We start from the raw sequence: 23264 nt of genomic DNA on the forward strand, positions 1-23264 counted from the left end.
ACATGTACCTTAACTTTTTTAAAAAAATATATAGTACATGGTTATCAGACTTTTATAGTATAGTAGAATACTTACTAAGTAGGAATGAAATTGAAACAGCATTTACTTTTTTTTTTTTTTTTAAGATTTATTTATACAAGCACTGGGTACAGTTAGAAGCAAGGGAGGGGGAGAGAATTCACCAGAGCCAGAGTGGGGAACAGAACAGGCAGACTGATGAAATACACTGCTGAAGGGAGCAGCGGGCATGGCAGGAGAGGTCTGTCGCACCACGTGGGACCCTTGCTGGTGGCTGGGGATCTAACCGGTGCTGCAGAGGCTGCGGTCAGCTTCACAGCCCAGTGCTCAACCGCTGTGCCACCAGGGGAGGCCCAACAGCATTTACTTTTTTAAACAGCTTTATTGAGAAATAATTCCCATCATAAAATTCACCCTTTTAAAGTGTTCAATAGTTTTTAGTATATTCACACCATATACCCTATACCATCACCATAAATTCCAGAATATTTTTAATTACCTCTAAGATAAAACTTCATGCACACTAACGACCACTACTTATTCTCTCTTCCCCGTAACTCCTATCAATCACTACTATTTCTGTCTCTCTACATTTGCCTGTTCTAGACATATAAATGAAACCATATGTTATGTGTCCTTTTATATCTGGCTTGTTTCACTTGGCATGTTTTTAAGATTCATCTAGGTTTTAACATGTATCAGTATTTCATTTTTCTTGACTGCATAATTTTCCACTGTATTTCATAATCATCAGTTGGTAGACATTTAATTTGTTTTCAGTTTTGGCTGTTATGAATAATGCTATTTTGAGTATGAATATACAAGTTTTTGTGTGAACATATGCTTCCAGTTCTCTTGAACCTAGGCGTGGAATTGTGGGGTTTATGTTTAACTTTTAGTTGAGCTTTCAAGCTGTTTCCCACACTGGCTGCATCATTTTACATTTCTATCAGCAAAGGGCAGAACTCTGATTTCTTGATACCCTTGCTGATGCTTATTATTGTCTGTCCTTTTGACTATAGCCATTCTGGTGGGTATGGGGTTATATCTCATTATGGTTTTTGATTTGTATTTCCCTCTTTAATGGCTAATCATGTTGATTAGCTTTTTATGTGTGTATTGGCCTCAATGATCTTTAATTTTTTTTTTCTTTCAGGTAGTTTCCTATTAAAGTTTATTCAAAAGATGACAAGTAGACATTGGTGTGCTATTCCCATTTTGTTTATATCTAAGGCTTTGGCAAATGTCCCAAGATGTAAAGCCCTGAGTCTAGAAGGACTTCTTGCTCTCAGGTAATTTATTATGTGATATTCACATGCAGTTATTTGTTATCACTCTCCATCAGTAAATTTTGTTTTCTCCTCTGCTTTACTCTACAGTGAATGTTAGTATTAGCATTGGTGTTTTTGAGCTCTTAATTTTATATAAGAAAAAGTGAATTAAAAAATGTATTATTCATATAGTTCAACTTGTACTCCTTTATGAATTTTTTGTTTAAATTTGTGCCACAAGAAATACTGTTATATTGTGACCACTTTAAAATAAGGCCACTAAGCTTTCTTTTTTACATTAATATGTAGGAAACTATAGATACCAAACAGTAACATTTAATAAAAAATATTTCAGAAAGTAAAATTTTTACTTTAAAATTATGTTCATTCATAGTCTTTATTTTTGAGATTTGTTTCATATTAAAATTGAGCCTAATAGTATTAGAGGCCTTAATGGAAAATACTAACTTTGAAATTCTGACAGTGACTTTCCACATTAGAAATGATAGATCATGTACGTCCACTTACCAATATCAACAGGTTGTGAGAATTGTCTCTGGGACATGGAAGTGAGCATTTTGTTTTTTGATGCAGGGATGTTCTTCAATGCACTATGACTACACATCAGATTCTACTGCGAGGGGCAGCTCAGTGCTACCTGCTTCAGACAGCTATGAATTTGGTAGATGTGGTAAGTTTATCTTTTTTTCTCATGATACTTTTATTTATTTTTTTTAAAGATTTATTTATTTATGCATACGAGAGCTGGGATGCAGGCCAGAGTTACAGGGGGTGGGGTGGGTGAGAGGATTCACCAGAGACAGAGTGGAGAGCAGAACAGGCAGAACTACTGAAATACACTGCTGAGGGGAGCAGCGGGCGAGACGGAGGTCTGCTGTGCCATGTGGGTCACCTTCCTGGCTGGGGATCCAACTCATGCTGCAGTGGTTGCAGATAGCTTCATGGTGTTGAAACTTAATCCCTTGCGCCACAAAGAGATGATTGATACAAATGACAAGTCTGTCTTAGTTAACATAGCAGGTAGTGATGCTATCATTAGGAACAAGCCCTTTTTGTAAGTTTAGGCCTTGGTTTGGAAACTTAGATTTTGGAAATGTTCCCATTCTCCTAAGTGGTGAGAGTGGCTAGCTGTGCCTGAAGTTTTTTAAAGAAAATGTGGTTTAGCATGAGCACCTATTTTCCTTTTGAGATTCTGGAAATTTGGGTCTTGCTATGCAGAGGGTGTTTGTGTGACCAGCTTAACTGGTCACTGAGTCTTTAGTGAGTTTCTCTGCTTCTCAATATTCCACATGTGTTGTCATAGCGTCTTGCTAGGGGAATGAAGCACATCTAGGTGACTGCCCTGGGATTGCCCTGGGACTTGGAAATTTTTGTTAGGTTTCCTCTGTACTATTCTGGCATATCTGTCAGTAAATTGCCATTCAAGGTATATCTTTATTTGTTTTTTAATAGAACCCCAGTGATAATACTGCTGTAGATAGAGGTCAGCAAACTTTTCCTGTGATGGGTCATATTACTATATATTTTAGGATCTGTGATTCAAATGATCTTTCACAATCACTAACAAGCAGCCTTGGACAGTTTATAAATAAATGGGCTTGGTTGTATTCAAACTTTAGAAAACAGGTTGTGAGTAGTTTTGCTGACTCCTGGCCTAAAATAAGGCATCTTAATTTAAGAAATACAACCTTAAGGGAATGGAAAAATATAGGTGGTTTTCCTGAGGCAGAAGCTCATTTTTATGGCTTTGAAAAGTAAGAATTACTTTAAGAATTAATTTTTTATAGAATCATTTTGTCTCTTTTTAGATATGACCATCTTATCTCTAAGATGGCAACTTTGATTTTAAGGAAAATAGATTTATAAAATAATCTTTCACCTTATATAATGTTTTTGTTTATATGTAATCAGTAGCTTCATTTTAAAAGTTGAAGATTTGCTTCTTAAAAATAGCTTTCTTTTACTTTAGCCAATAATATTCTACTTCAAATAGTATACTAGATTGCTTTTACAGTCATCTCATTCAATTTAAAACTTAAAAATAAATTCAAAAAACTATCCTATCCTCAGGAAAAAGTGTCATTTTCTGATGTCTCAACTTTTCTCATGTCTCTGAGACAAGAGGAGTCTTTAGCACGTGGAACTTCATTGTGGACAGAGGTAAGAATGAAGTTAATGTAATGAAAAGATGTTTGAAAACTTTATGACAAATTGTTTCTATCTTAATTCATTACAAGCCATTTATGTAGTGATTGTTATCAACAGATATTTTTGAATATATATTTTTATTATATATTTACTGAGTCAACATAATGTGAAGTGCTATTAAGAATCTTTAAAAAAATTTTTTATTATTTTTTCAGTTGTTTATACATCTGTATAACTTGGGGTACATGTACACATGCTTCCCTTATCCTCCATCAATACTCCCATGCATATGACCTATCCCCTCCCCCACGTCCCTTCCTCCATGCCCTCTGAAAAACAGTATATTTTTCACTAAGTCTAAGAATTATTTTTGCTGTGCTTAGCAGTATGCCTTTTTGGTTATTTATATTCCACAAATAACTAGTACCCATCTTTCCTTCCTGACTTATTTCATGTAGCACACTCATCTCAAGATAAATCTATTTTATCCTAAAAGGCACTGTGTCACCTTTTTCTAATAGCTGAGCATAGTCCGTTGAGTATATATTCCACAATTTCTTTATCCAACTACTAAGATTCTTGTGGAGTAGTTGGAGGTTGGAAAATATTTGCAATATAAACAGATTTCAGTTCTAGATGAAAGTCTCGAAGAGAGTAAGTAACAGAAACCTCTTCTTTCTCTCTTTTCTGTCAGTTAATGAAACTGTCATTTACCCAGTTGCCCAAACCTGACATTTTGGCAATTTGTATTTCTTCCAACTTTATGCTTCTCATTTATCAATCCCAAATGTCTGTCTTTTTTTTCCAGCCATTGGTCTAGTAGAAATCCTCTGTTAGTGCTTCTCCTATGATGCCTTCTTTCCTGTGTCAGACCAGTGTCTGGTCTTGCTGCACTGTCCCACCTACATGTCAGGGCCTTCAAGTTCGATTATGGTCTGATGGTGCCTCTCTTCTCTGTGGGACATTTGTAGTTTGCTGCTTCTTCCTTTTTGTTTTGTTTTAAACCATTGAACTTAACTCATGCTCTAATTTTAGCTTTTATCCTTATATACTTGACTGAATTCTTATCTGTGTCCTCTGTTATATAGTTTTTTTGAGGACAGGAAGAGAGAGAGAGAGAGAGAGACAGAGAGAGAGTGTGTGTGTGTGTGTTTCTCCAGTGCCTATGAACATCACTGAGGCTAGGGATGTGATTATTTCTTTTAAAAGACATTCTGGCACACACACACACACACACACACACACACGGAGAGAGAGAAGCAAGAGGAAGCAGCTTGGACTGCCTTAAAATAATTCAGGCATAAAATAAATGAGGGCTTAGAGTATATTAATGGCAGAGGGAATGAGGAAGGGGCAAATTGAGGCCTTTAAAAATTAGAATTTTGTTTTATTTTTTCATAGTGCATCTATGTAGCATCTGAAAAACATGTAGCTATATCAAGAAATCTACTGTGATGTCTACAATCAAACTAAATCCCATATATTTTGATTTAGTTCTCAATTTTTTGAATATATGTATCCTCATTCCTGCTATATTTATATATTTAAAATGATCTATTAACACATTTCTGAACAAAATAATGATTATACTATTTTGAATTTTATCTTCACATATATTTTAGCATGTTGCTGAGCAATTCTTCAATATGTGATATTTAAAAATTCAGTTAATTAAATATTTTAGGATTTATTAAATCAATTCATTTTACTGGATTTTTGTTCTGGGTATTTTTATCTAGAAGTATTTCAGCATGTACTGCTGTAAGATGTGGACTTTTAAGAATCTAAAAATTGGTCCTCATTACACCTAGAAATATTAAATTTCTTGATTTCAAATAACCAGTGTTAAAATTTCTTCAGTTGTGTAATAAACATTATTTTTGCTTGTTGTTTGCACTTTGTATATTCAGATATTCAACTTTGTCTAAGTATCTATATAAAGCCTATTCATTTCATTGGATATGTAGAGTTTATAAATTGGTTAATCCATCTGGATTTTATTTTACTATATAGCATATGGTATGGTGTGTGAGGTTTAAGTGAGAAAATGCATGTACAAATGTCTCAAATTATGCTTAGACCAAATCAGATGTAAGTACCTACTATTACTTGGTTTGTTAGCAGTCTTTTCCCTTTGGTTTAATGAACCAGAAAAGGCAAACCACTGATCTTTTTATTGTCTTCATAGTTTTGCCTTTTCCAGAATGTTATTTAGTTACAATCATGTATCATGAAGCCTTTTCAAGTTTGCTTCTTTCACTAAATAATAATTATCTTTTCATGGCTTGATAGCTCATTTCTTTTTATCACTGAATACTATTCCATTACCTTGGTGTGCCACCATTTGTTTATGCATTCAATTACTGAAGTACATTTTGGTTGCTTTTAAGTCTGGCAATTATGAATAAAGCTGCTATAAACATTCATATACAGGTTTTTGTGTTGATACAGTTTTCAGCTCATTTGACTAAATAACACTGAGCACAATTGCTGGATTGTGTAGTAAGAGTAAAAAACTGCCAAATTGTATTCCCGAGTCTGTGTATCATTTTTCATTCCCACCAGCAGTGAATGAGAGTTTCTGAGCCCCACAGAATCTTCAGCCTTTGGTGGTATGTAGTGCTGTCTCATTTTTCAGTTTGCAGTTTTCTAGTAACATAAGATGTGGGACATCTTTCATATGCTATTTGCTATCTGTTTACCTTCTCTGGTGAGGTAGAGTTTTTAACCCCTTTAATTGGGTGATTTGTTTTCTTATTGTTATATTAAGAGTTATTTGTATATTTTGGATATCAGTCCCTTATCTGTTGTGTGTTGTACAAATATTTTCTCCATCTGTGGCTTCTCATTCTTTTGTTTGTCTCCAAATAGACTCTTGAGGTGTGTTTTAATGGAAAATCAAGAGAATCGGTTTCCCAGAGACTGCTCATTAGGTGCTAGTTTAAACCATAAGGTTGACAAGAAAACCCTTGGGAAGAAAAATATTCTGAATTTTTTATAACAGATTTGATAGAAAAATCAAATATGAATTTATAATTTTGTTATAATAGGATTATGCTTATGGAAATACAAGATTTGGAAAACCTCACATTTTCTAGCAAAACTGGGAAACTTAGCCTGACCATTTTGAGTGGTATATAAAGAAAAAGCATATATTGTTGAAAGATAAATACTTGCTAATAACCTTACATTCAGATTGTATTTTAAGATTATCTTGCTTGATAAAGATCTACATGGAATAATTTCCTTTATTATTTAACTGTTATTTATAGATACCTATGGGATGTCAGTTTTCATATTGACTGATTCATTTAATCATCATTTTTGTCTCTCATCATGTGTGATATCTTACTATTTTATACTTAATTTTGGATGACCATAAGGGATGCAAAACATGCATTTTTAATTGTTGCTTCTTAGACTCATTTTGTAATTATATTTAAATTCATATATTGAATTTGCACATTAAGAGATTAAAAAAATTGAGAACATAATTAAATTTCCAAACAATTCATAATTACGTGATCAAAGATTCTGTGAAATTCTGTGACTTAGTTTCACAAATCTTTTTAAAGATACAATGGAGAAGAATTCGGACAGTATTTCTCTTTTAAATGATGTTTCAAAATACACATATTATGAGAGAAATAGACTTGTGTGGTATGTAAGAACTTTAATTATAACTTGTATTTTAGATCTACATTCTCTTAAGAATAAACATCCTTATTTTAGTATGTGAGGCTAAAATGAAGTTTAAAATTGTTTTAAGAGTTGCATAATGTATTATTTTTTACAGAAATGTTATTTAGAATACCTTATCAAAAATGCATTTTATCTTAGAACCTTTAAAAATTCTTGCTTCTTAATGAAGTTTTTAAATTCTTTGAGGGAGATTACAAAACACATACATGTGTAGGTGTATGTGTATTATATATACACATATGTGTTTTGTCTGTACTGTCTGTGGAACTTAACATGACAATAAATAACTGAAAAGTCATTTAAATTCAATTGTAGAAGAAAGAAAATTGGCTTTGGGAAATTAGAAATCCTTTTTCAGTTAGGCTTTTAAAATAAAGTAATAACTATTTTCTTTTCTAGCTCTGTGATTGGTTACGTGTTAATGAAAACTGTTTTATACGATCCTCAACTTGTAGCTCCATTGGACTTCATGAGACATCTTCTTTAAATGCTTATGTAAAGAACTTAGTTCAAGAATATATTAAGTCACCTGCTTGGGAAAGTAAGTCATATCATTTTAATGGATTGATATAAACAAAATATTTTTGAAGAACTTTTTTTTTGAAGAACTGTTTTTTAATCTAGGTATATGCATATTCAAATATATGCCAATTTATTGATGGTTAATTAGTATTTCAGCCAAATATGTGAATTTCAGAAAAATACTGTTTCTTAATTTGTACTTTATCTGTTCTAGGACTTGAGATTTTATTTAAAGATTTATTTATTTATGCATATAAGCTGGGGTACAGGCCAGAGGTGCAGGGGGTGAGAGGATTCACCAGAGACAGAGAGGGGAACAGAACAGGCAGACTGTCCGCAGTACACTGCTGAGGGGAGCAGCGGGCAATGCAGGAGAGGTCTGCCTTGCCATGTGGGAATCTCCCTGGCTGGCTGGGGATCGAACTCATGCCCCAGAGGCTGCGGATTGCTTCATAGTGCAGTGCTTAACCCCTTGTGCCACCAGGGAGGCCCGATTTGAGATTTTAAACTATTTTGTGTGTTTTAAAAAACTAATAAATTGCCAGCAAAAGAATTTGGACACAAATAAATGTATTAATTTTTTTCAACATTCCAGAAAATTTTGGTGGGCTATATAATTCATAAGTGCTTTTGGAAATTCTAGGAAATTTTTATAGATAAGTCTGTCTATGTTCTGTTTGTTTTCAAGCATTACATTTGGTGTGATCTGTTTATGAAAAAATAATTTTAGAGAAAAATTATGTTTGAAAGTGTGGTTTTGCTAGTTTTTTTCTTTTCATCTGATACTTTGCAAACATTGGTTGTGCAACTTCTTTGGGAAAATGTGTAAGACTGCATGAGGGAAGAACTATTAGCAGATTCATTAATTAGGATTCTTTTTACATTTCTAATGCTTCTTCATTAAAGTCATTAGTGATAATGTGGGTAAATTGCATCTTTGAATTTAACTTGTCTTAAATTTCCTAGCTTTGTCTCAGACCAAGTAATTTTCATCTACTGATTTCTCTAATCTGATCATGGAATAGGTCTTAAATGATTAGATAATTATCCATCCAAAATACATGAGTTTGTTCATCCTACTGAGAGCACTTCTCTGTGTTTTTACTCTCTATTGTTCAGTAAATTTTCTGCGATGTTACTTTGAAGCGTCGTTAGCCCTATAAAAAGTAAATATGTTTTAGTCCTTGCAGAGTAAACGATTAAATTTCTTAAAAATATGTAGAACTTGTCTTTATAATTTAGAATATATAACAGCATGAAATATGATTAAATATTTAAAATTGGATGAAACAAGATTTTTAGAGTTTCTTTAACACCTCTAGGACTTAAAAATATACTATTTTAAATATGCTATTATTTTAAGTTTTTAAAAATTCAGTGCAAAGGAGATATCTATGTGTGCATTTTTAATATTTTTGTTTGACTTAATGCCAATGGCATTAAAAATGCCTTTGTAAAATTTTAATTTAGTCAATTACTGGGCCATTTATAGAACAAATTAATAAATTTGAAAACAGACGTTATTTAGCTTGAGTTTTTAAGCACAAAATACATACAGTAGTCACATTTGTTTCTATATACTCCTCAGCCAAAACACAGTTGTCAGTCAGAGTCTACATCTGGGCCTCCCTGGTGGCCTAGGGGTAAAGTGTCAGTGCTGTCACCGCTGTGGCCCGAGTTCAATCCCCAGCCAGGGAGCTACCCACACATGGTGCAGCAGATCTCTCTTGTCTAACTTGCTGCTCCCCTTAGCAGTGTATTTAAGTAAATCTGCCTGTTGTGCTTCCCACTCTGTCTTTGGTGAATCCTCTTACCCCCACACCTCTGGCCTATACCTCAGTTCTACACAAAAATAAAAAATAAAAAGTCTACATCCAAAATAGCTTTTTCTTTGAGTTTTGATATGTATGTTTTGCACTATTACTCAGCAAAAATGTCTTCTAGGTGCCAGATATTGGAGTTGCAGAGATAAAAAAAAAAATATTACCTTCCCCTACAGAGAACATAATCAATCAAGCAAAGAAATTAATCAGTAGGCAGATAATCCTAGTGTTCTACCTTGAAAGACCTAAGTACTGGGGTGGGGAGGAGAACCTGTGTGAGCTGTACCTATCTAGAACAGGCAGACCTGTGTGGGACTGGGAAATCACCAGGTGGAGTGACACCTGATAAATGAGTAGAAAATAAGGTGAAAAGTGCAAAAGAGTATCCCGCAGGCTGGGATGTATTCCCACCCAGGAACTGAAAGTAGGTAGGCATCCATCTGTCTGTATATGGCGTGGAGCCTATGTTGCAATGGTAAGAGATAAAGGTGGATATGAGGGGTATGCATGTATTCCATATCATACATATAAAACAACAAAGCAACAACAACAGCAAAAACCATGAAAGTGTTAAAGAGCTTTCAGAGCAGGATTTCTGAATTAGAGAAGGTGGAAACTGCAGTAATGACTTGTGAGAGTTTGGAATTACTAAGACTAACCAACTGTGAAATATATTAGAAGAAATTTATACTTGAGACAGTACCTGACAAAAGATATTTTGTATAGAAATCTTATGGTTAAATGTGCCTTCTAAAAATGTAACCAAGACATCTGAAGATATGGAATAACCTCAAAGTGTAGTATATTGCAGCTGTATAGCAAATCTTAAAAACAGCATTATTGAGGCATAATTGACATGCTATATTGCACATATTTAAACTGTACTATGGAATGGGTATTTGGGCTATGTTGCTTATGGAACCATCAACATAAAATAATGGACATATATCTGTCACCCTGCAAAATGTTTTCATACCTTTTTTATAATCTCTGTCTTCCTTCTCCATCTGAATGTAAAACATGATATGATTTCTGGCACTGTAGTTTGCGTTTTCTAAAATTTCACTCAGTTTTCAGAATTCGTGGTAGCAAAATTTAGTGCCTTCGGGTTAAAATTGCATTAAGATGATTAATGATAGCGTTTTGTCTCTTCAAAACCAACATTACCTGCACTTTTCTTACTTCAGTGAGAGAAAAGGGAGCATAAGTAAGGAATTCTCTGCCAGTGAGTTCACAGACAGTAGTTGTCAGGCCAGCAGCATTCCAGCATCATCTGGAAGCTTCAGAAGACAAATTCTTTTTTTTTTTAACTTTTTTTTTAAAGATTCATTTATTTATGCATACAAGAGCTGGGGTACAGGCCAGAGTTGCGGTGGGGTGAGAGGATTCACCAGAGACAGAGTGGGAAACAGAACAGACAGACTGACTGAAACACTGCTGAGAGGAGCAGCGGGCCAGCCAGGAGAGGTCTGCCCCACTGTGTGGGTAGCTCCCTGGCTGGCTGGGGATTGAACTCGTGCTGCAGAGGCTTCAGATTGCTTCATAGTGAGGTTCTTAATCCCTTGCACCACCAGGGTGGCCCCTAGAAATCAAAATTCTTGAGCTCTGTCTCTAACCTATTGTCAGAAACTCTGAGTGTGGGCCTCATCTCCTGTGTTTTAACAAGCCCTGCAGGTGACTCTTAACATGTGTTGGGGATTGAGACCCTCTCCTCTGTAGCATGGATTTACTTATATGGTGGTAAAATACTTGGGAAGCAACCTACAACCAAAACTTCTTGCACAAGTGTGTTCTCTACTGGAAGAATAGGCCCTCTCTTGTCATTGGTTTGGTACTGTGGCACCCCTTGAAATCAGAAATTGTTAAAAATCTACTAACCTTTTTTATTGGCAACCTTTTCCATATCCAAGGTGAAAATTTGCTTAGGACTTCAAAAGATCTGTGCTTCTAGAACCCTGCTTTTGGTGCTTTGCTGGAGGCAAGTGAGATATATCTGGTTAAGCACTTTGAAGGCCCCCTAAGCATGTGTGTAATCTATATTAAGGTGTGTAGTATTTACAGCCAAGGACTTAACAGCCAATTTGCTGTAAGGTGGAGACAATGCTAAAGTACTACTGCCATTGGAAGCATTACATACTCAGTACCCCTACCATCCGCACCCTTCTTCCATGAAGTAGTCACCTGATAATAGACGGCACCTGACTATGTGATTGCTGATGAAAATATAGGGAAATCAAGTCTATTGGCATTTGATACCATTTTAGTTTTCATTTATGAATGAGTTTTTAATGTAAGTATGGAATATAAAGCATTAGTGTGAGTAAAAATGTTTCAAGCACAAGTTTCAATAGTTTCCCTTTATAACACTTATAAATTTAACCTACTAATTTTTTCTGATAAAGCCAACATGTGGATTTTTTTTTAGAAAATACAAGCATATATCTAATTGATAACTAAATGCATAGTACTTTTAAAAATAATATATAATAAAGTTTATCTTCATATTTTTAACATGAATTATCTTGTATACAAGTATCTTTCGTGTTGCCTGTCATTTGTACTGTTTCAATAAATTTGTATCAAAATAGATTAAATTATCCCCAAAATATATTAAGTTCTTTTTTTTAAATGTTTTTAGTATTTGAACCACTGGACCAGAAAACTAAATCTCTTACCTAAATTTTTCTTGGAAGTTGATGTGAAGAGTTTAATCTTACTCTAGTAATTTACCACAAATGATAAAGAAATCTATCCATGATTTAATTTAATTGGCTTTCAGAGACAGGAAAATATTAATTTTATTTGTGAGCCAAGCTCTCGCTTCCAAAACTTGTACTGGGAACTTTGAATATATTTTTTAACTTGTATAATATATCCAAGGCAAGTCATAGGTTTATTGATTTGATTTCATAGAAGATGACCTAAACTTTCTGAGATGCTATGGCTGTCCAGAGTCCCACAGTAAACAAACAGTAAGACTGTGGTAAAAATGCAGGTGTGAGACGCCAAAGCCTTACTTATATCCATATCGGTATCATTCCCTTTCATTTATGTTTCACATTTGAGGGAGCACACATCTGTCAGCTGAAACATTAGTGTTGCCCCTTAATAGTCACCTTGCATCTGCTCTTGCTTCCCCTGTCTTTTCCACATGTTACCTAGAGAAATCTTTTTAAAATATAAATTTTGATCTTAAAATTTCTCTTCCCCTTCTATGTATACATTCATATTCACCCTCAGTGGCTTCCTCTTGCCTTTAGGATAAAGGTAGAAATTTTTTACCTAGCCTACAAATGCCCATCTCTCCTCTACCTTTTTGTGTAACCTCATTTTTGGTGCTCCCACTTGTGTACCCCAGCCATAGGAGCATTCTTCCCTTTCCTGGAACATGACATGCTCTTTCCTGCCAGAAGAACCAGAAAACCTTAGCCATGCTCTTCCTTCACCTTTCTCCGTTTTTCTCAGCCTCAGACTCAGCCCAGTTCCATTGGGTTCCACCTCAGCTGTATTTCTCTAATAACTTAATATTGGTAAAGATAATCATTTAGCTCTTCAGCTTGAGACATCATCTTTGCAGGGTTATGTTAATCTCTTGCAAACCTTATCTGTTATTTAAGCAGGAGAAAACTGCTTTATGCCTGATTGGTTTGAAGCCAAGCTTGTTGCTATGATGGTCTTACTGGCTGTTGATGTGGAAGCAATGAAGAATCAATATAGGTAAGTGTTTCTAGCTTGAAAAGAAAGCTCTTTAAAAAAAAAAAAAGTCTATTCAGATATATGGTACATATGCAGACTTTTCAGTGACTGGTGTGGAATTGATAACAGTGTATTAAAGAAGGGTGCTAACTATATGCAATATACTAAAGAAATGTTTAAAATTGACAATAAATCCATAGAGTTAAAGGCTTATTAGTTCTTTTACATAAGTTAAATTGTTAAGCTAGAGAAGGTTAAAAAAACTACATACTAATCATTGGTTTTATATAAAAATATTAGAGGAATGGGTTGTAAGAGACTATCCCATTAGATTAAGTAGAGAAATTTGCTGGGTTTGACCCCTTTCCAAAATGTGTTACTAAAAATCAGGTAATCAAAATAAAATAATCTCATATTTAGAGAATGTGAATATATTAGTTCTCATTAGATTATAATTGTAGCAAAAAAGCAGCTTCATTAGGTACTGTATTTGCATAATATGCAGTTAATTTGATTAACATCAAATCTCTAGACAGTTTTAGTACTGAAGTTGGTTTTCAAAATTTTTCATAAATCTTTAATTTTTTCATATTTTTTAGTTAATGTCTCATGTTCTTGACTTGTGTATGTGTTTTTTCTTTTGAATTATGGAAGCAGGGTCTTAGCATTTTTATTTGCAGGTAAATTTCATATAGGATTTCCTTCATACTTGTGTCTAGAGTTGAGTCCAGAATGTCTTTCTCTGTGCTTTCCTCTCTCTAGTGAATTGATAAACTCACTGAGAAAGCACAAACTGAAAGGTCAGTAAGAAGATTGGTGGGAAAGATCAGTCCTAACAAGTGATAGGTCTTTCAGTCTTTCTATTGATAATTGAATCCATTAGCTAACCAGTTCCACAAATTGTACATGGAAAGTACTTTCTTCATGCTTTTGAAATGCTTGATTTGGGCATGTCTTTTAATATCTAGTGAAAAGCGGAGAACACAGAATGTATTGAGGATATTCTTAGATCCTCTTCTGGATGCCCTTATGAAGTTTGGTACAAATGCCTACATGCCCTTGCTGAAAACTGACAGATGCCTCCAATTGCTGTTGAAGTTATTGCACACTTGCTTGTTGAAAGGTTCCAGTACCCAAGATGGTGAGGATAAATAGTTTTTGTTGGTATCTTGCTTGGTATATCATTGATATTTAGAATAAGAGGAAACTCCTGACCTTTACAAATAAAAAGGCTATTTCATGCATTCATCATTCATTCAAGTACTTATTGAGTATCACCTGGTGTTACTGGGGATACAGCAGTGAAGGCTCAAACCCCTGCCCTCATAAACCTGCCAGTCTAGTGTTTATATTCATTGGTTATTGTTGATTTTTTGAATGTGTTTTCATTTGCTTTATATTTTTTTGTTTATACTCACTCATTGATTCCCAGACCATCAGAAATGATCACGGTTTCATGTGTAAGAAAGAACTATGAGAATGGTACTAATTTGATTATTTTTATTTGATTATTATTATTTTTTAAAATAATTAATTATTTATTTATTCATTCATTCATTCATTTATTTATTTATTTATTTATACAAGCACTGGGTACAGTCAGAAGCACGGGAGGGTGAGAGAACTCACCAGAGCCAGAGCGGGGAGCAGAGCAGGCAGAAAGACCGAAGTACACTGCTGAGGGGAGCAGCGGGCGGCAGGAGAAGTCTGTGCGCCATGTGGGACCCTCCTCCGGTGGCCGGTGAGCAGCTGGGGATCGAACCGGCACTGCAGAGTCTGCGGGCAGCTTCACAACCCAGCGCTCAACCGCTGTGCCACCGGGGAGGCCCTAATTTGATTATTTTTAAATGCTAATCTCTGAGTGCTTTATTGGTAGAAAATACTTCATATAGAAAGTTTAGCGGAAGGGCCTCCTCGGTGGCGCAGCGGTTGAGCGCTGGGTTGCAAAGCTGCCCGCAGCCTTTGCAGCGCCAGTTCAATCCCTGGCTGCTCCCCGGCCATCGGAGGAGGGTCCCACATGGTGCACAGACCTCTCCTGCCACCCGCTGCTCCCCTCAGCAGTATGCTTCGGTCCTTCTGCCTGCTCTGCTCCCTGCTCTGGCTCTGGTGAATTCTCTCACCCTCCCACGCTTCTGACTACCCAGTGCTTGTATAAATAAATAAAAATAAATCTTAAAAAATAAAAAAAGTTTACCGGTAATAGAAATACTGAGTTTGTTCTTATATGTAAAATAGTAGGTGAAAACCCAGAGGACATTAGAGATGATGAAAATATTGATGGGTAAGTGTTGATTCCCCTGTCCTTTCTAGCCAGTTATATTTTGAACTTTAAAAAATTTAAATTTAAAAATTTTAGAGAGGTACTGGTATTAGGTTAAACTGACTTGGTTAGATTTTAATAATAAGCTTATGCAATATTAACACTAGTTTCTGATAGTTTTGATAATGGTAGCAGAATTAATCTATGCACATAACAGTATCTTTTCATAAGGTTTTCAACCCCTTATGGGTGTAAGATATTTGACATTGTCTTAACTGTTTTCAGGAGACTTAGTGCTTTGAAGTGTAGGACTGGGTCAGGAATGCTTTTTGAAAATTTGTGCTGTTTGATACACATAAGCATGTGTGATGGCTGGATGTCAGTTTTGCTGCAAAATAATTAAACACTTGTGAAATTCACCACTAACCTAAAAGCAAATGTACTAGTTATTTCTTAATCCCTTTTTTGTTTGCTTATTTTTATTTTTATCTTTATCATTTCCATGTACTTAAAAAAATGGCTTTACCACATATTTAGGTACTTCTCAACAATATATTGTATAAGTCCCTGATTCTGCACTTTATAAAAATGTTACTATACTGTAAGATGTCTTCTGTAACTTTTTTTCATGCAGCATGTTTCTAAGGTTCATCCATGTCCTTTCTTATACCTCATTATTTTACCTATTGTGTAATCTTTCATGGTATGACAACACCACAATCTATGCTTTTTCTGTTGCTGGATGTTGGATTACATTTCGTTTATTATTCTGTATGGTGTGCCATGATTACTTGTTTACATTTCTTTTGGGTCAGTGTGTGTTTCTCCAGGCTATCTACCTCCCACCACTAAAGTTACTGGATCTTAGGATATGTGTGTATTCAGCTTTATAAGATAATGCAAAATTGTTTTTCTAAGTAGTTATGTACACGTTTTATGTTCTTACTTACAAATGTAAGAGTTCTCAGTGCTCCTCATGCATATCTTTTTATATTACCAAGAGTCAAAGAAGTGCCATTTAATTTTCATAGCAGTTGACTTCCATGTAACTGGTAAACCATATCAGGTTTAATTAACTTTAAATAGATCTTAATCCTGAAAGAATTTCTTTGATGAGGGAAGAGGAAAATTGTTATTTCCTTTTTATAAATGAGTGAATATCTGGGAACTAATTACTGGTGGTAGGGTCAATGAACAAATAATGGTGAAGTCAGAAATATCTGGATGTACTTACTCAGTGGGTGAAATTGTGGTCTAGTAGTATGCTGTTGCTTGGGGCAACTTAAGCTTAATGTTAAAAATTTTTTAAATTTAATTTTCAGTGTTTTATTAGGGAAAGCTTTAAATATACAAAAAGAAATAGAGACTCTAGTAAATCTTCATGTAACCATCACTTCAACATGCTGTCATTCTTGTGTCTTTTTGAGAGAATACAAACTATTGTGTTTTTCCGCTGTCCTGCCCTTTTTCCCTTTTTTTAATAGAAAAAAATACTAAAGCTTGGGAGATACATGGGGAGAAAAGAAGCAAGGTGAGGGAAGTGAGTGTGGAAAGTATATGGTTAGATGCTTCCCCCATCCACTTCCTTTAACTTGTGACAATTACTAAGCTGATTCTTGAGTCTTAAAAAAGTTTAAGTCTTAGTAGAGGGAGATTAGAGAAGACCTTTTGATCTGATATTAGAAAATTTATTCATCAGAAATGTATTGATTATCTGCTACATGCCAAACATTGTTCTGAGCATGAGGATGTAGCCATAAAAAAGAAGACAAAAAGTCCCTGCCCTTTTTGAGATTACATTCTGTTTTAGGGGACTGGAGTGGGGTTGGGGCGGGAGAGATATAATAAACAATCACTATATAAGATATGTGATTTTGTCAGGTGCTATGGAGAAATTAGGACAGGATGTTGGTGAGTAGAGGTTGAGCATCATTAATTTAGCTAGGTTGGTTGGGGGAGGCCTCACTGTGAAGTTAATATTTAAACAAAGACTTGAGAGATCTGAGGGAGGGAACAGTACACTTACATAGGGAGATCTTCCAGGAAGAAGGAATGGCAAGGGGAAAAGGCCCCAGAGTGAGAGTATCTGTTTGAGGAGGGAGTGAAGTAGAGAGCAATAAAAGATCAATTTTAAAAAAAAGGGGCGAGGGTAAAGGCTACTCTTGTATAGAACTTGGTGGACCATTTTAAGGTTCTGGCTTTTACTAGAAGATTTTGAACTGAGAGTAATAAGATCTGACTTAAGTTTTTAAAAGCTCACTTTGACTCTCAGTCACTAGTATTGAGAAAAATCTACTAAGAGAGGTAAAGGCCAAGGCCAGAAGACAAGCTGGCTGTACTGGGTACGAGCCATGGATTTCGTGAATTGTGAATTGTAAGATTTCGGAAGTCTTTTGATGGTTCAGCCTACAGGATTTGCTGGCAGGTTGCATATGGACAGTGAGAAAAAGAGTGAACTCAAAGGTTACTTAGTTTTGGGGAATGCTGGAGAGAATGGAGTTGCTTTTAACTGGGATTAGAAAGACTAGAGTTAGAGAAGATTTTGGAGTGAAGATGAGAAGATCTGTTTTGGATAGTTTAAGTGTAAGACACCTTTTAGGTGACCCAGTGAGGTTATTAAGTTGGCATTTGACTTTATGAGTCTGGAATTCAGGGGAAATGTGGATTAGAAATAGAGATTTGAGAATTGTTAGCATATAGATGGTATTTAAAGCCATAAGACTAGATGATAAATCTATTGCTTTTGTGGGGGTTGGTTCCACTGTCAATATTGTTTTCAAGTACTTTGCAGTGCCATCTTTACCTATGGCACATGGGTTACATCCTGTGGCCAGTCTGGGTCCAGGGCAGTTGTCACTGTTCACTTCTCAAAGTCATTGGTATGCTAATTGGTAGCAGATTCATTACGCAATAGCTAAGGAGTAAGCTCAGGAGCATTTTTCTGAACTCTTCCCTCTCTGGAATCTCCAAAATACTCATTGTCCTCTTCCCTGGGATTCTTCTTTTTCATTCTCTGACCAGAAAGTTAGGGTCCATTCTGCTGCCTGCTTTATTGACTGTTCCTGATCTGATTCCAGTCTGCAGGAGGACCAGAATAAACTCAGTGTACCGCCTTTCTAAAGCTGCCTGCTATCTTTTACCTTTTAGAGTCTTCAAATAGCTGCATCAAATATTCTGTCCCGGGTTTATAGCTGCATTCAGTGAGAGAGGGTGCTGTGTCTTTGTTCCATCTTACCCAGCACCAGAATTCCTAAAAGAATTTTCAGATTAATTATAGATTTCCCTATGCTATTGACTGTTAATTACATCATTAGAATTTGTTTTTGATAAGTGATTTGCCATGTGTTTAACAGTTGTATTTTTACTAGACATCTGTTTTATTTTGCACCAAATAATTTATTTCTGTAATTTCAGTTGCGTACTTTTTTCTCCATACAGATGAGGTATTTACACTTCTTCAGAACTTTGCCATGTCTACCACAGAGAGCATTTCTGAATTTATTCTCAGAAGACTTACTATGAATGAGCTAAGTAGTGTAAGTATTCATCTGAGTGATATTTCATCAATATTGATATTTCATCAATATTTGAGTGATGGTAGACACTGTGTTAAATTAAAAAGAAAATTACCTTAATGTTATGGTTTAATTTTTGGTCTTAGGAAGCAGAAAAAATAAAAACTTAAGACTTTCTTAGTAGTAGTTCATCTCTGTAATAACTGTGACCTTGGAAAAGTTGTGTAGCTTTTATAAACCTCAGTTTCCTTACCTGCAAAATTGAGATAATTCACCTACTTCCTAGTATCTAGAGAGTTTCAAATAATATACCATATTTTAAATACTTAGCTTATTTGGTCCCAGATTCTGACTTGGCAGATTTAGGGTAGGACCAAGTATCAGTACAGTGTATTTTTAAAGCTCTCTGAGTGATTCCAAAATGCAATTAGGATTGGAAACAGTAGGTCTGAGGAAAAGAGGATGCTTTGTAAATGTAGCTATGTTCTCTTTCTTTATTCTTTACATTATTTATTCTTTCTAAGATAGCTGGAAAAAAATAATAAAAGTTTCCCTCTTTAAGAATATTTTGAAAATACTAATTTCTACAGAAATGCCTATTTTAATTTTTTTTCAAGTTGAAATCTCTAGTGGGATATAATGAAGCAATTAGAGTCAATGGATCATTGATAAAGTGAGAAAATATACTTTTTAAAATATTATTAGAATACCAAATAAAGTACATTTGTTTGCTAGCTGGTAAGTAGGTATTAAAATATAAAAAGACAAGTTTTATACTCAAAGACTTGTGATATTATGATAGGAAGGTAAGAAAAAGCCCTATGGAACAGGGAGTGTTTGGCTTGCTTCTTATTAAGCAATTGTTAGTAGCAGTCCTGCAACACCTGAATTTCCAAGAAGGTATTTAACAAAGAAACTCTTAGGAAACTTTTATGGTTTATTTTGCTCCAGGATCATCAGTATTATTTTTACCTTTTAAATATGGAAATTTTCAGACATTCACAAAAGTGTAATGAATCTCTATGTGCCTACTAAGTAACAGAAATGTTTTTGCTTGTTTGGAATCTGCAGCTAAAATAGCTTAAGAAGGGCAAGTTTATTGTTATTTTATCTTTTAGATGCAAATATTTTAAAAAGTAAATTCAACATATGTAACTTAAAATTATTTTGAAAAATTCATTCTTTAATAAATTGCACCTTAGAATTCCTGGTTAAGTACATTTCTTTAATAGCTTATAGTTTAATGAAAATCTTTTCCCACATTTTCCCTCATCTCAGTAGTGTGATGATGGTCAGAGTTTTTTTTTTTTTTTTTAAGATTTATTTTTATTTATTTATACAAGCACTGGGTAAAGTCAGAAGCGCGGGAGGGTGAGAGAATTCACCAGAGCCAGAGCGGGGAGCAGAGCAGGCAGAAGGACCGAAGTACACTGCTGAGGGGGGCAGCGGGCGGCAGGAGAGGTCTGCGCGCCATGTGGGACCCTCCTCTGGTGGCCGGGGAGCAGCCGGGGATCAAACTGGCGCAGCAGTGGCTGCGGGCAGCTTCTCAACCCAGCGCTCAACCGCTGCGCCACTGAGGAGGCCCAGATGGTCAGAGTTTAACAGCTGGCCGTGGGGTTGGGTGCAGCCCTGATTTGTAGTGTTCATCAGTTTCCTGCCCTCATTTCAACTTGGCCGACATGAAGCCATTGATCAGAGAGAGGAACAAACTGTAGTTTTTGCTGTTCAAGCTGGTTCCAGCACTGTGCTGCCATATCTTTACCTCACAGAGCAACTAGTAACCATCATACTCACCTCAGTTTCCAACTGTCAGATGTCTCTATGCTTATCTGCACCTGATTGTCCTCCCTGTCTTTTCTATTATAGTGGAATAATGCAGTCTGGACTTCATCCTCTTCCATTTTCTCAAGGACTGTATACTATTGATTATCCTTTAATATTTTCAACCTCTCCTTTTCTCTTGGATTCTTTCAATGAACATTGAAACAGCTTTGAGTCCCTATCTTAAGGACCTTCTCTCAATGGAGGTATTATACTACCTGACTTCAAACTTCACTATTAATGTAAAACAACAGTACTATAAATTGTATATTTTAGCACAAAAAGATGGGTATATGGATCAATGAAATGGAGTCAGAAGCCAGATATCAGTCCTTATACATATCTGTAACTAATCTGTGATAAAGTAGCTTTGACCATATAATGGGGAAAGGACAGTCTCTTTAATAAATGGTACTAGGAAAATTGGAAAGGCACTCATAGAAGAATGAATAATAAACTCCAAATGAATTAAACATTTAGATATAAGACCTTCAACAGTAAAATACATGGAAGAAGACATGGGCTATATATCCCATGACATCAACAAAGATATTTTTGCTGACTTGACCCCTAAGATAAGGAAAATGAAAACAGAAATAAACAATTGGGATTATCTCAAATTAAAAAGTTGATATAATTAAAACAAAATATAACATTAAAAGGAAACCTTGTGGTAGATAATATTCACACAATATGTAATTGATAAATATATATATTAAAAAAAAATTCAACAATGAAAAACAAACCAAAAAACAAACCATTTGGGCAGCAGATATGGACAGTTCACCAAAGAGGATATCCAGAAGGCCACTAGGCACTTGAAAAAGTTTACATCATCACTTCCAATAAGAAATGCAGGTTAAAATCACAGTGAGGTACCTACCATCTCACATCCCTGGGAGAGGCATATGTTAAAAAGACCTGCAACAACAAAAGCTGGAGAGGATGTGGAAAAAGAGAACCTTATTATATTGTTTGGTGGAAATCTAAACTGGCGTAAACATTGCGGAAAGCATATCTGTAACTAATCTATGATAAAGTAGCTTTGACCATATAATGGGGAAAGTAAGTCAGAATGATAAAAACATACTAGACATTTACATAGCAGGTGATTTGCTAATGTAAAATACTTTCAAACACTAATGGATATCTGAGGCTAACAGGGGTGAGGGGGAAAAGAACAAGGTTACACATCTCTCCCCAGCTCTGCAATCAAAAACATCACCCTAGTAGCTCAAAAATTGGCCATGGTGGAAATATTTACGATAGCTGAACTGTCAACTGCTGCAAATCAGGAATTAACAAGTCAGACATCTGCGTTTGGTACCTTCTGTGTGCGTTGTATCCTAGTACTTGGCATAGTTGCTCAGTGAAATCTGGTTAATGAATGGTACGTTTGTGTGCCAGAGAAGGCCTCCGAGAGTACAGTCACTGGTATAGTAATAATAATTAAGGTCACTGCTCTGTGCCAGTCCGTCAGGTAGTATACTTTTCTCTCACTTCTTTCCAAAAACCCTGTGATGGATAGTTATTACCCTGTTTTGTGGGTAAAGAATCTGAACCCTAAAGAGGGTTGTTAATTACTGTCTTTCACAAAGCTGGTGAGTGAATTAATAGAAGTGAATTGAACCCAGTTCCACTAAATCTTGGTTCAGAAAGACCTGTATTAATTCTGCCCTTCTTGCTTACTAGCTCTGAGATACTGGGTAAGTTGTTTGGCCTCTTCTGAAACTTAGTCATCTTAGGAAAAGGCACAGTGATCTTTCTTATGAGAATGAAGTATAGAATGTATGACACAAAGAAGTGGTAACTACTATAGTTGTTACTGTTAATGATGTGCTAGCACTAGGGTGCATGGATTGGGAGAATGTAGTTTCTGCCTTCCAGTGTCTCACAATCAAGGTGGGGACCAGATGAGTTGATTGTGACCTTGCTATAATTGCGGTGCAAGCAGAGTCACTATATCAGCACAGAGAAGGACATCCTTAGCTCTGCATGGGGAGAAGGCTTCTTGTATGTATGGAAGACTTCTTGAAGGAAGGACCTTTTTTCCCTCATCAATGTCATGTTTTAGTGCTCTTTAATAAACGAAATAATTTCCTTTCTAAACTCTGTTGTGAACATCATGGATCATGCTTGTTAAGTATTTTATTATTTTTCTTAGGTTTCAGATCTGGATCGTTGCCATTTATACCTGATGGTATTAACTGAGCTTATAAATCTCCATTTGAAGATTGGGTGGAAAAGAGGTAACCCCATTTGGAGAGTTATTTCTCCTTTGAAAAATGCATCTATTCAGCATCTTCAAGAGATGAATAGTGGACAGGTAATCCTCTTTGATCGAAGTCTTGTAGTTATGTTAAAAAAGACATACATGGAATACATATTTGATTGTTATATACCATTTAGATAGCAAAAAAGCATCTACTGAAATTTAATGTCTAAAATAGTATCCTGTGTTCATAAT

General features: G+C 35.3%; 1 protein-coding gene across 2 annotated transcripts in view; it reads left to right on the forward strand.

The window, feature by feature from the left end:
• The window catches only part of TARBP1 (TAR (HIV-1) RNA binding protein 1), a 66992-nt gene that overhangs the window by 11764 nt on the left and 31964 nt on the right, over window positions 1-23264 (forward strand). For both annotated transcript variants that reach the window (XR_005125085.1, XM_037510403.2), the window contains exons 7-14: window positions 1175-1310; window positions 1884-1980; window positions 3381-3470; window positions 7560-7701; window positions 13123-13222; window positions 14170-14342; window positions 18900-18997; window positions 22962-23123. Coding sequence is in view for 1 of the 2 variants with exons in the window: in XM_037510403.2 (XP_037366300.1) it covers window positions 1175-1310; window positions 1884-1980; window positions 3381-3470; window positions 7560-7701; window positions 13123-13222; window positions 14170-14342; window positions 18900-18997; window positions 22962-23123 (998 nt within the window). In the remaining variant the exon portion in view is untranslated. The remainder of the gene's footprint in view (window positions 1-1174; window positions 1311-1883; window positions 1981-3380; window positions 3471-7559; window positions 7702-13122; window positions 13223-14169; window positions 14343-18899; window positions 18998-22961; window positions 23124-23264) is intronic.

The sequence above is a fragment of the Talpa occidentalis genome, unplaced genomic scaffold (genome assembly GCF_014898055.3).
Source record: "Talpa occidentalis isolate TD23 unplaced genomic scaffold, MPIMG_talOcc4v2.1 talOcc4.14, whole genome shotgun sequence".
NCBI lineage: Eukaryota > Metazoa > Chordata > Mammalia > Eulipotyphla > Talpidae > Talpa > Talpa occidentalis.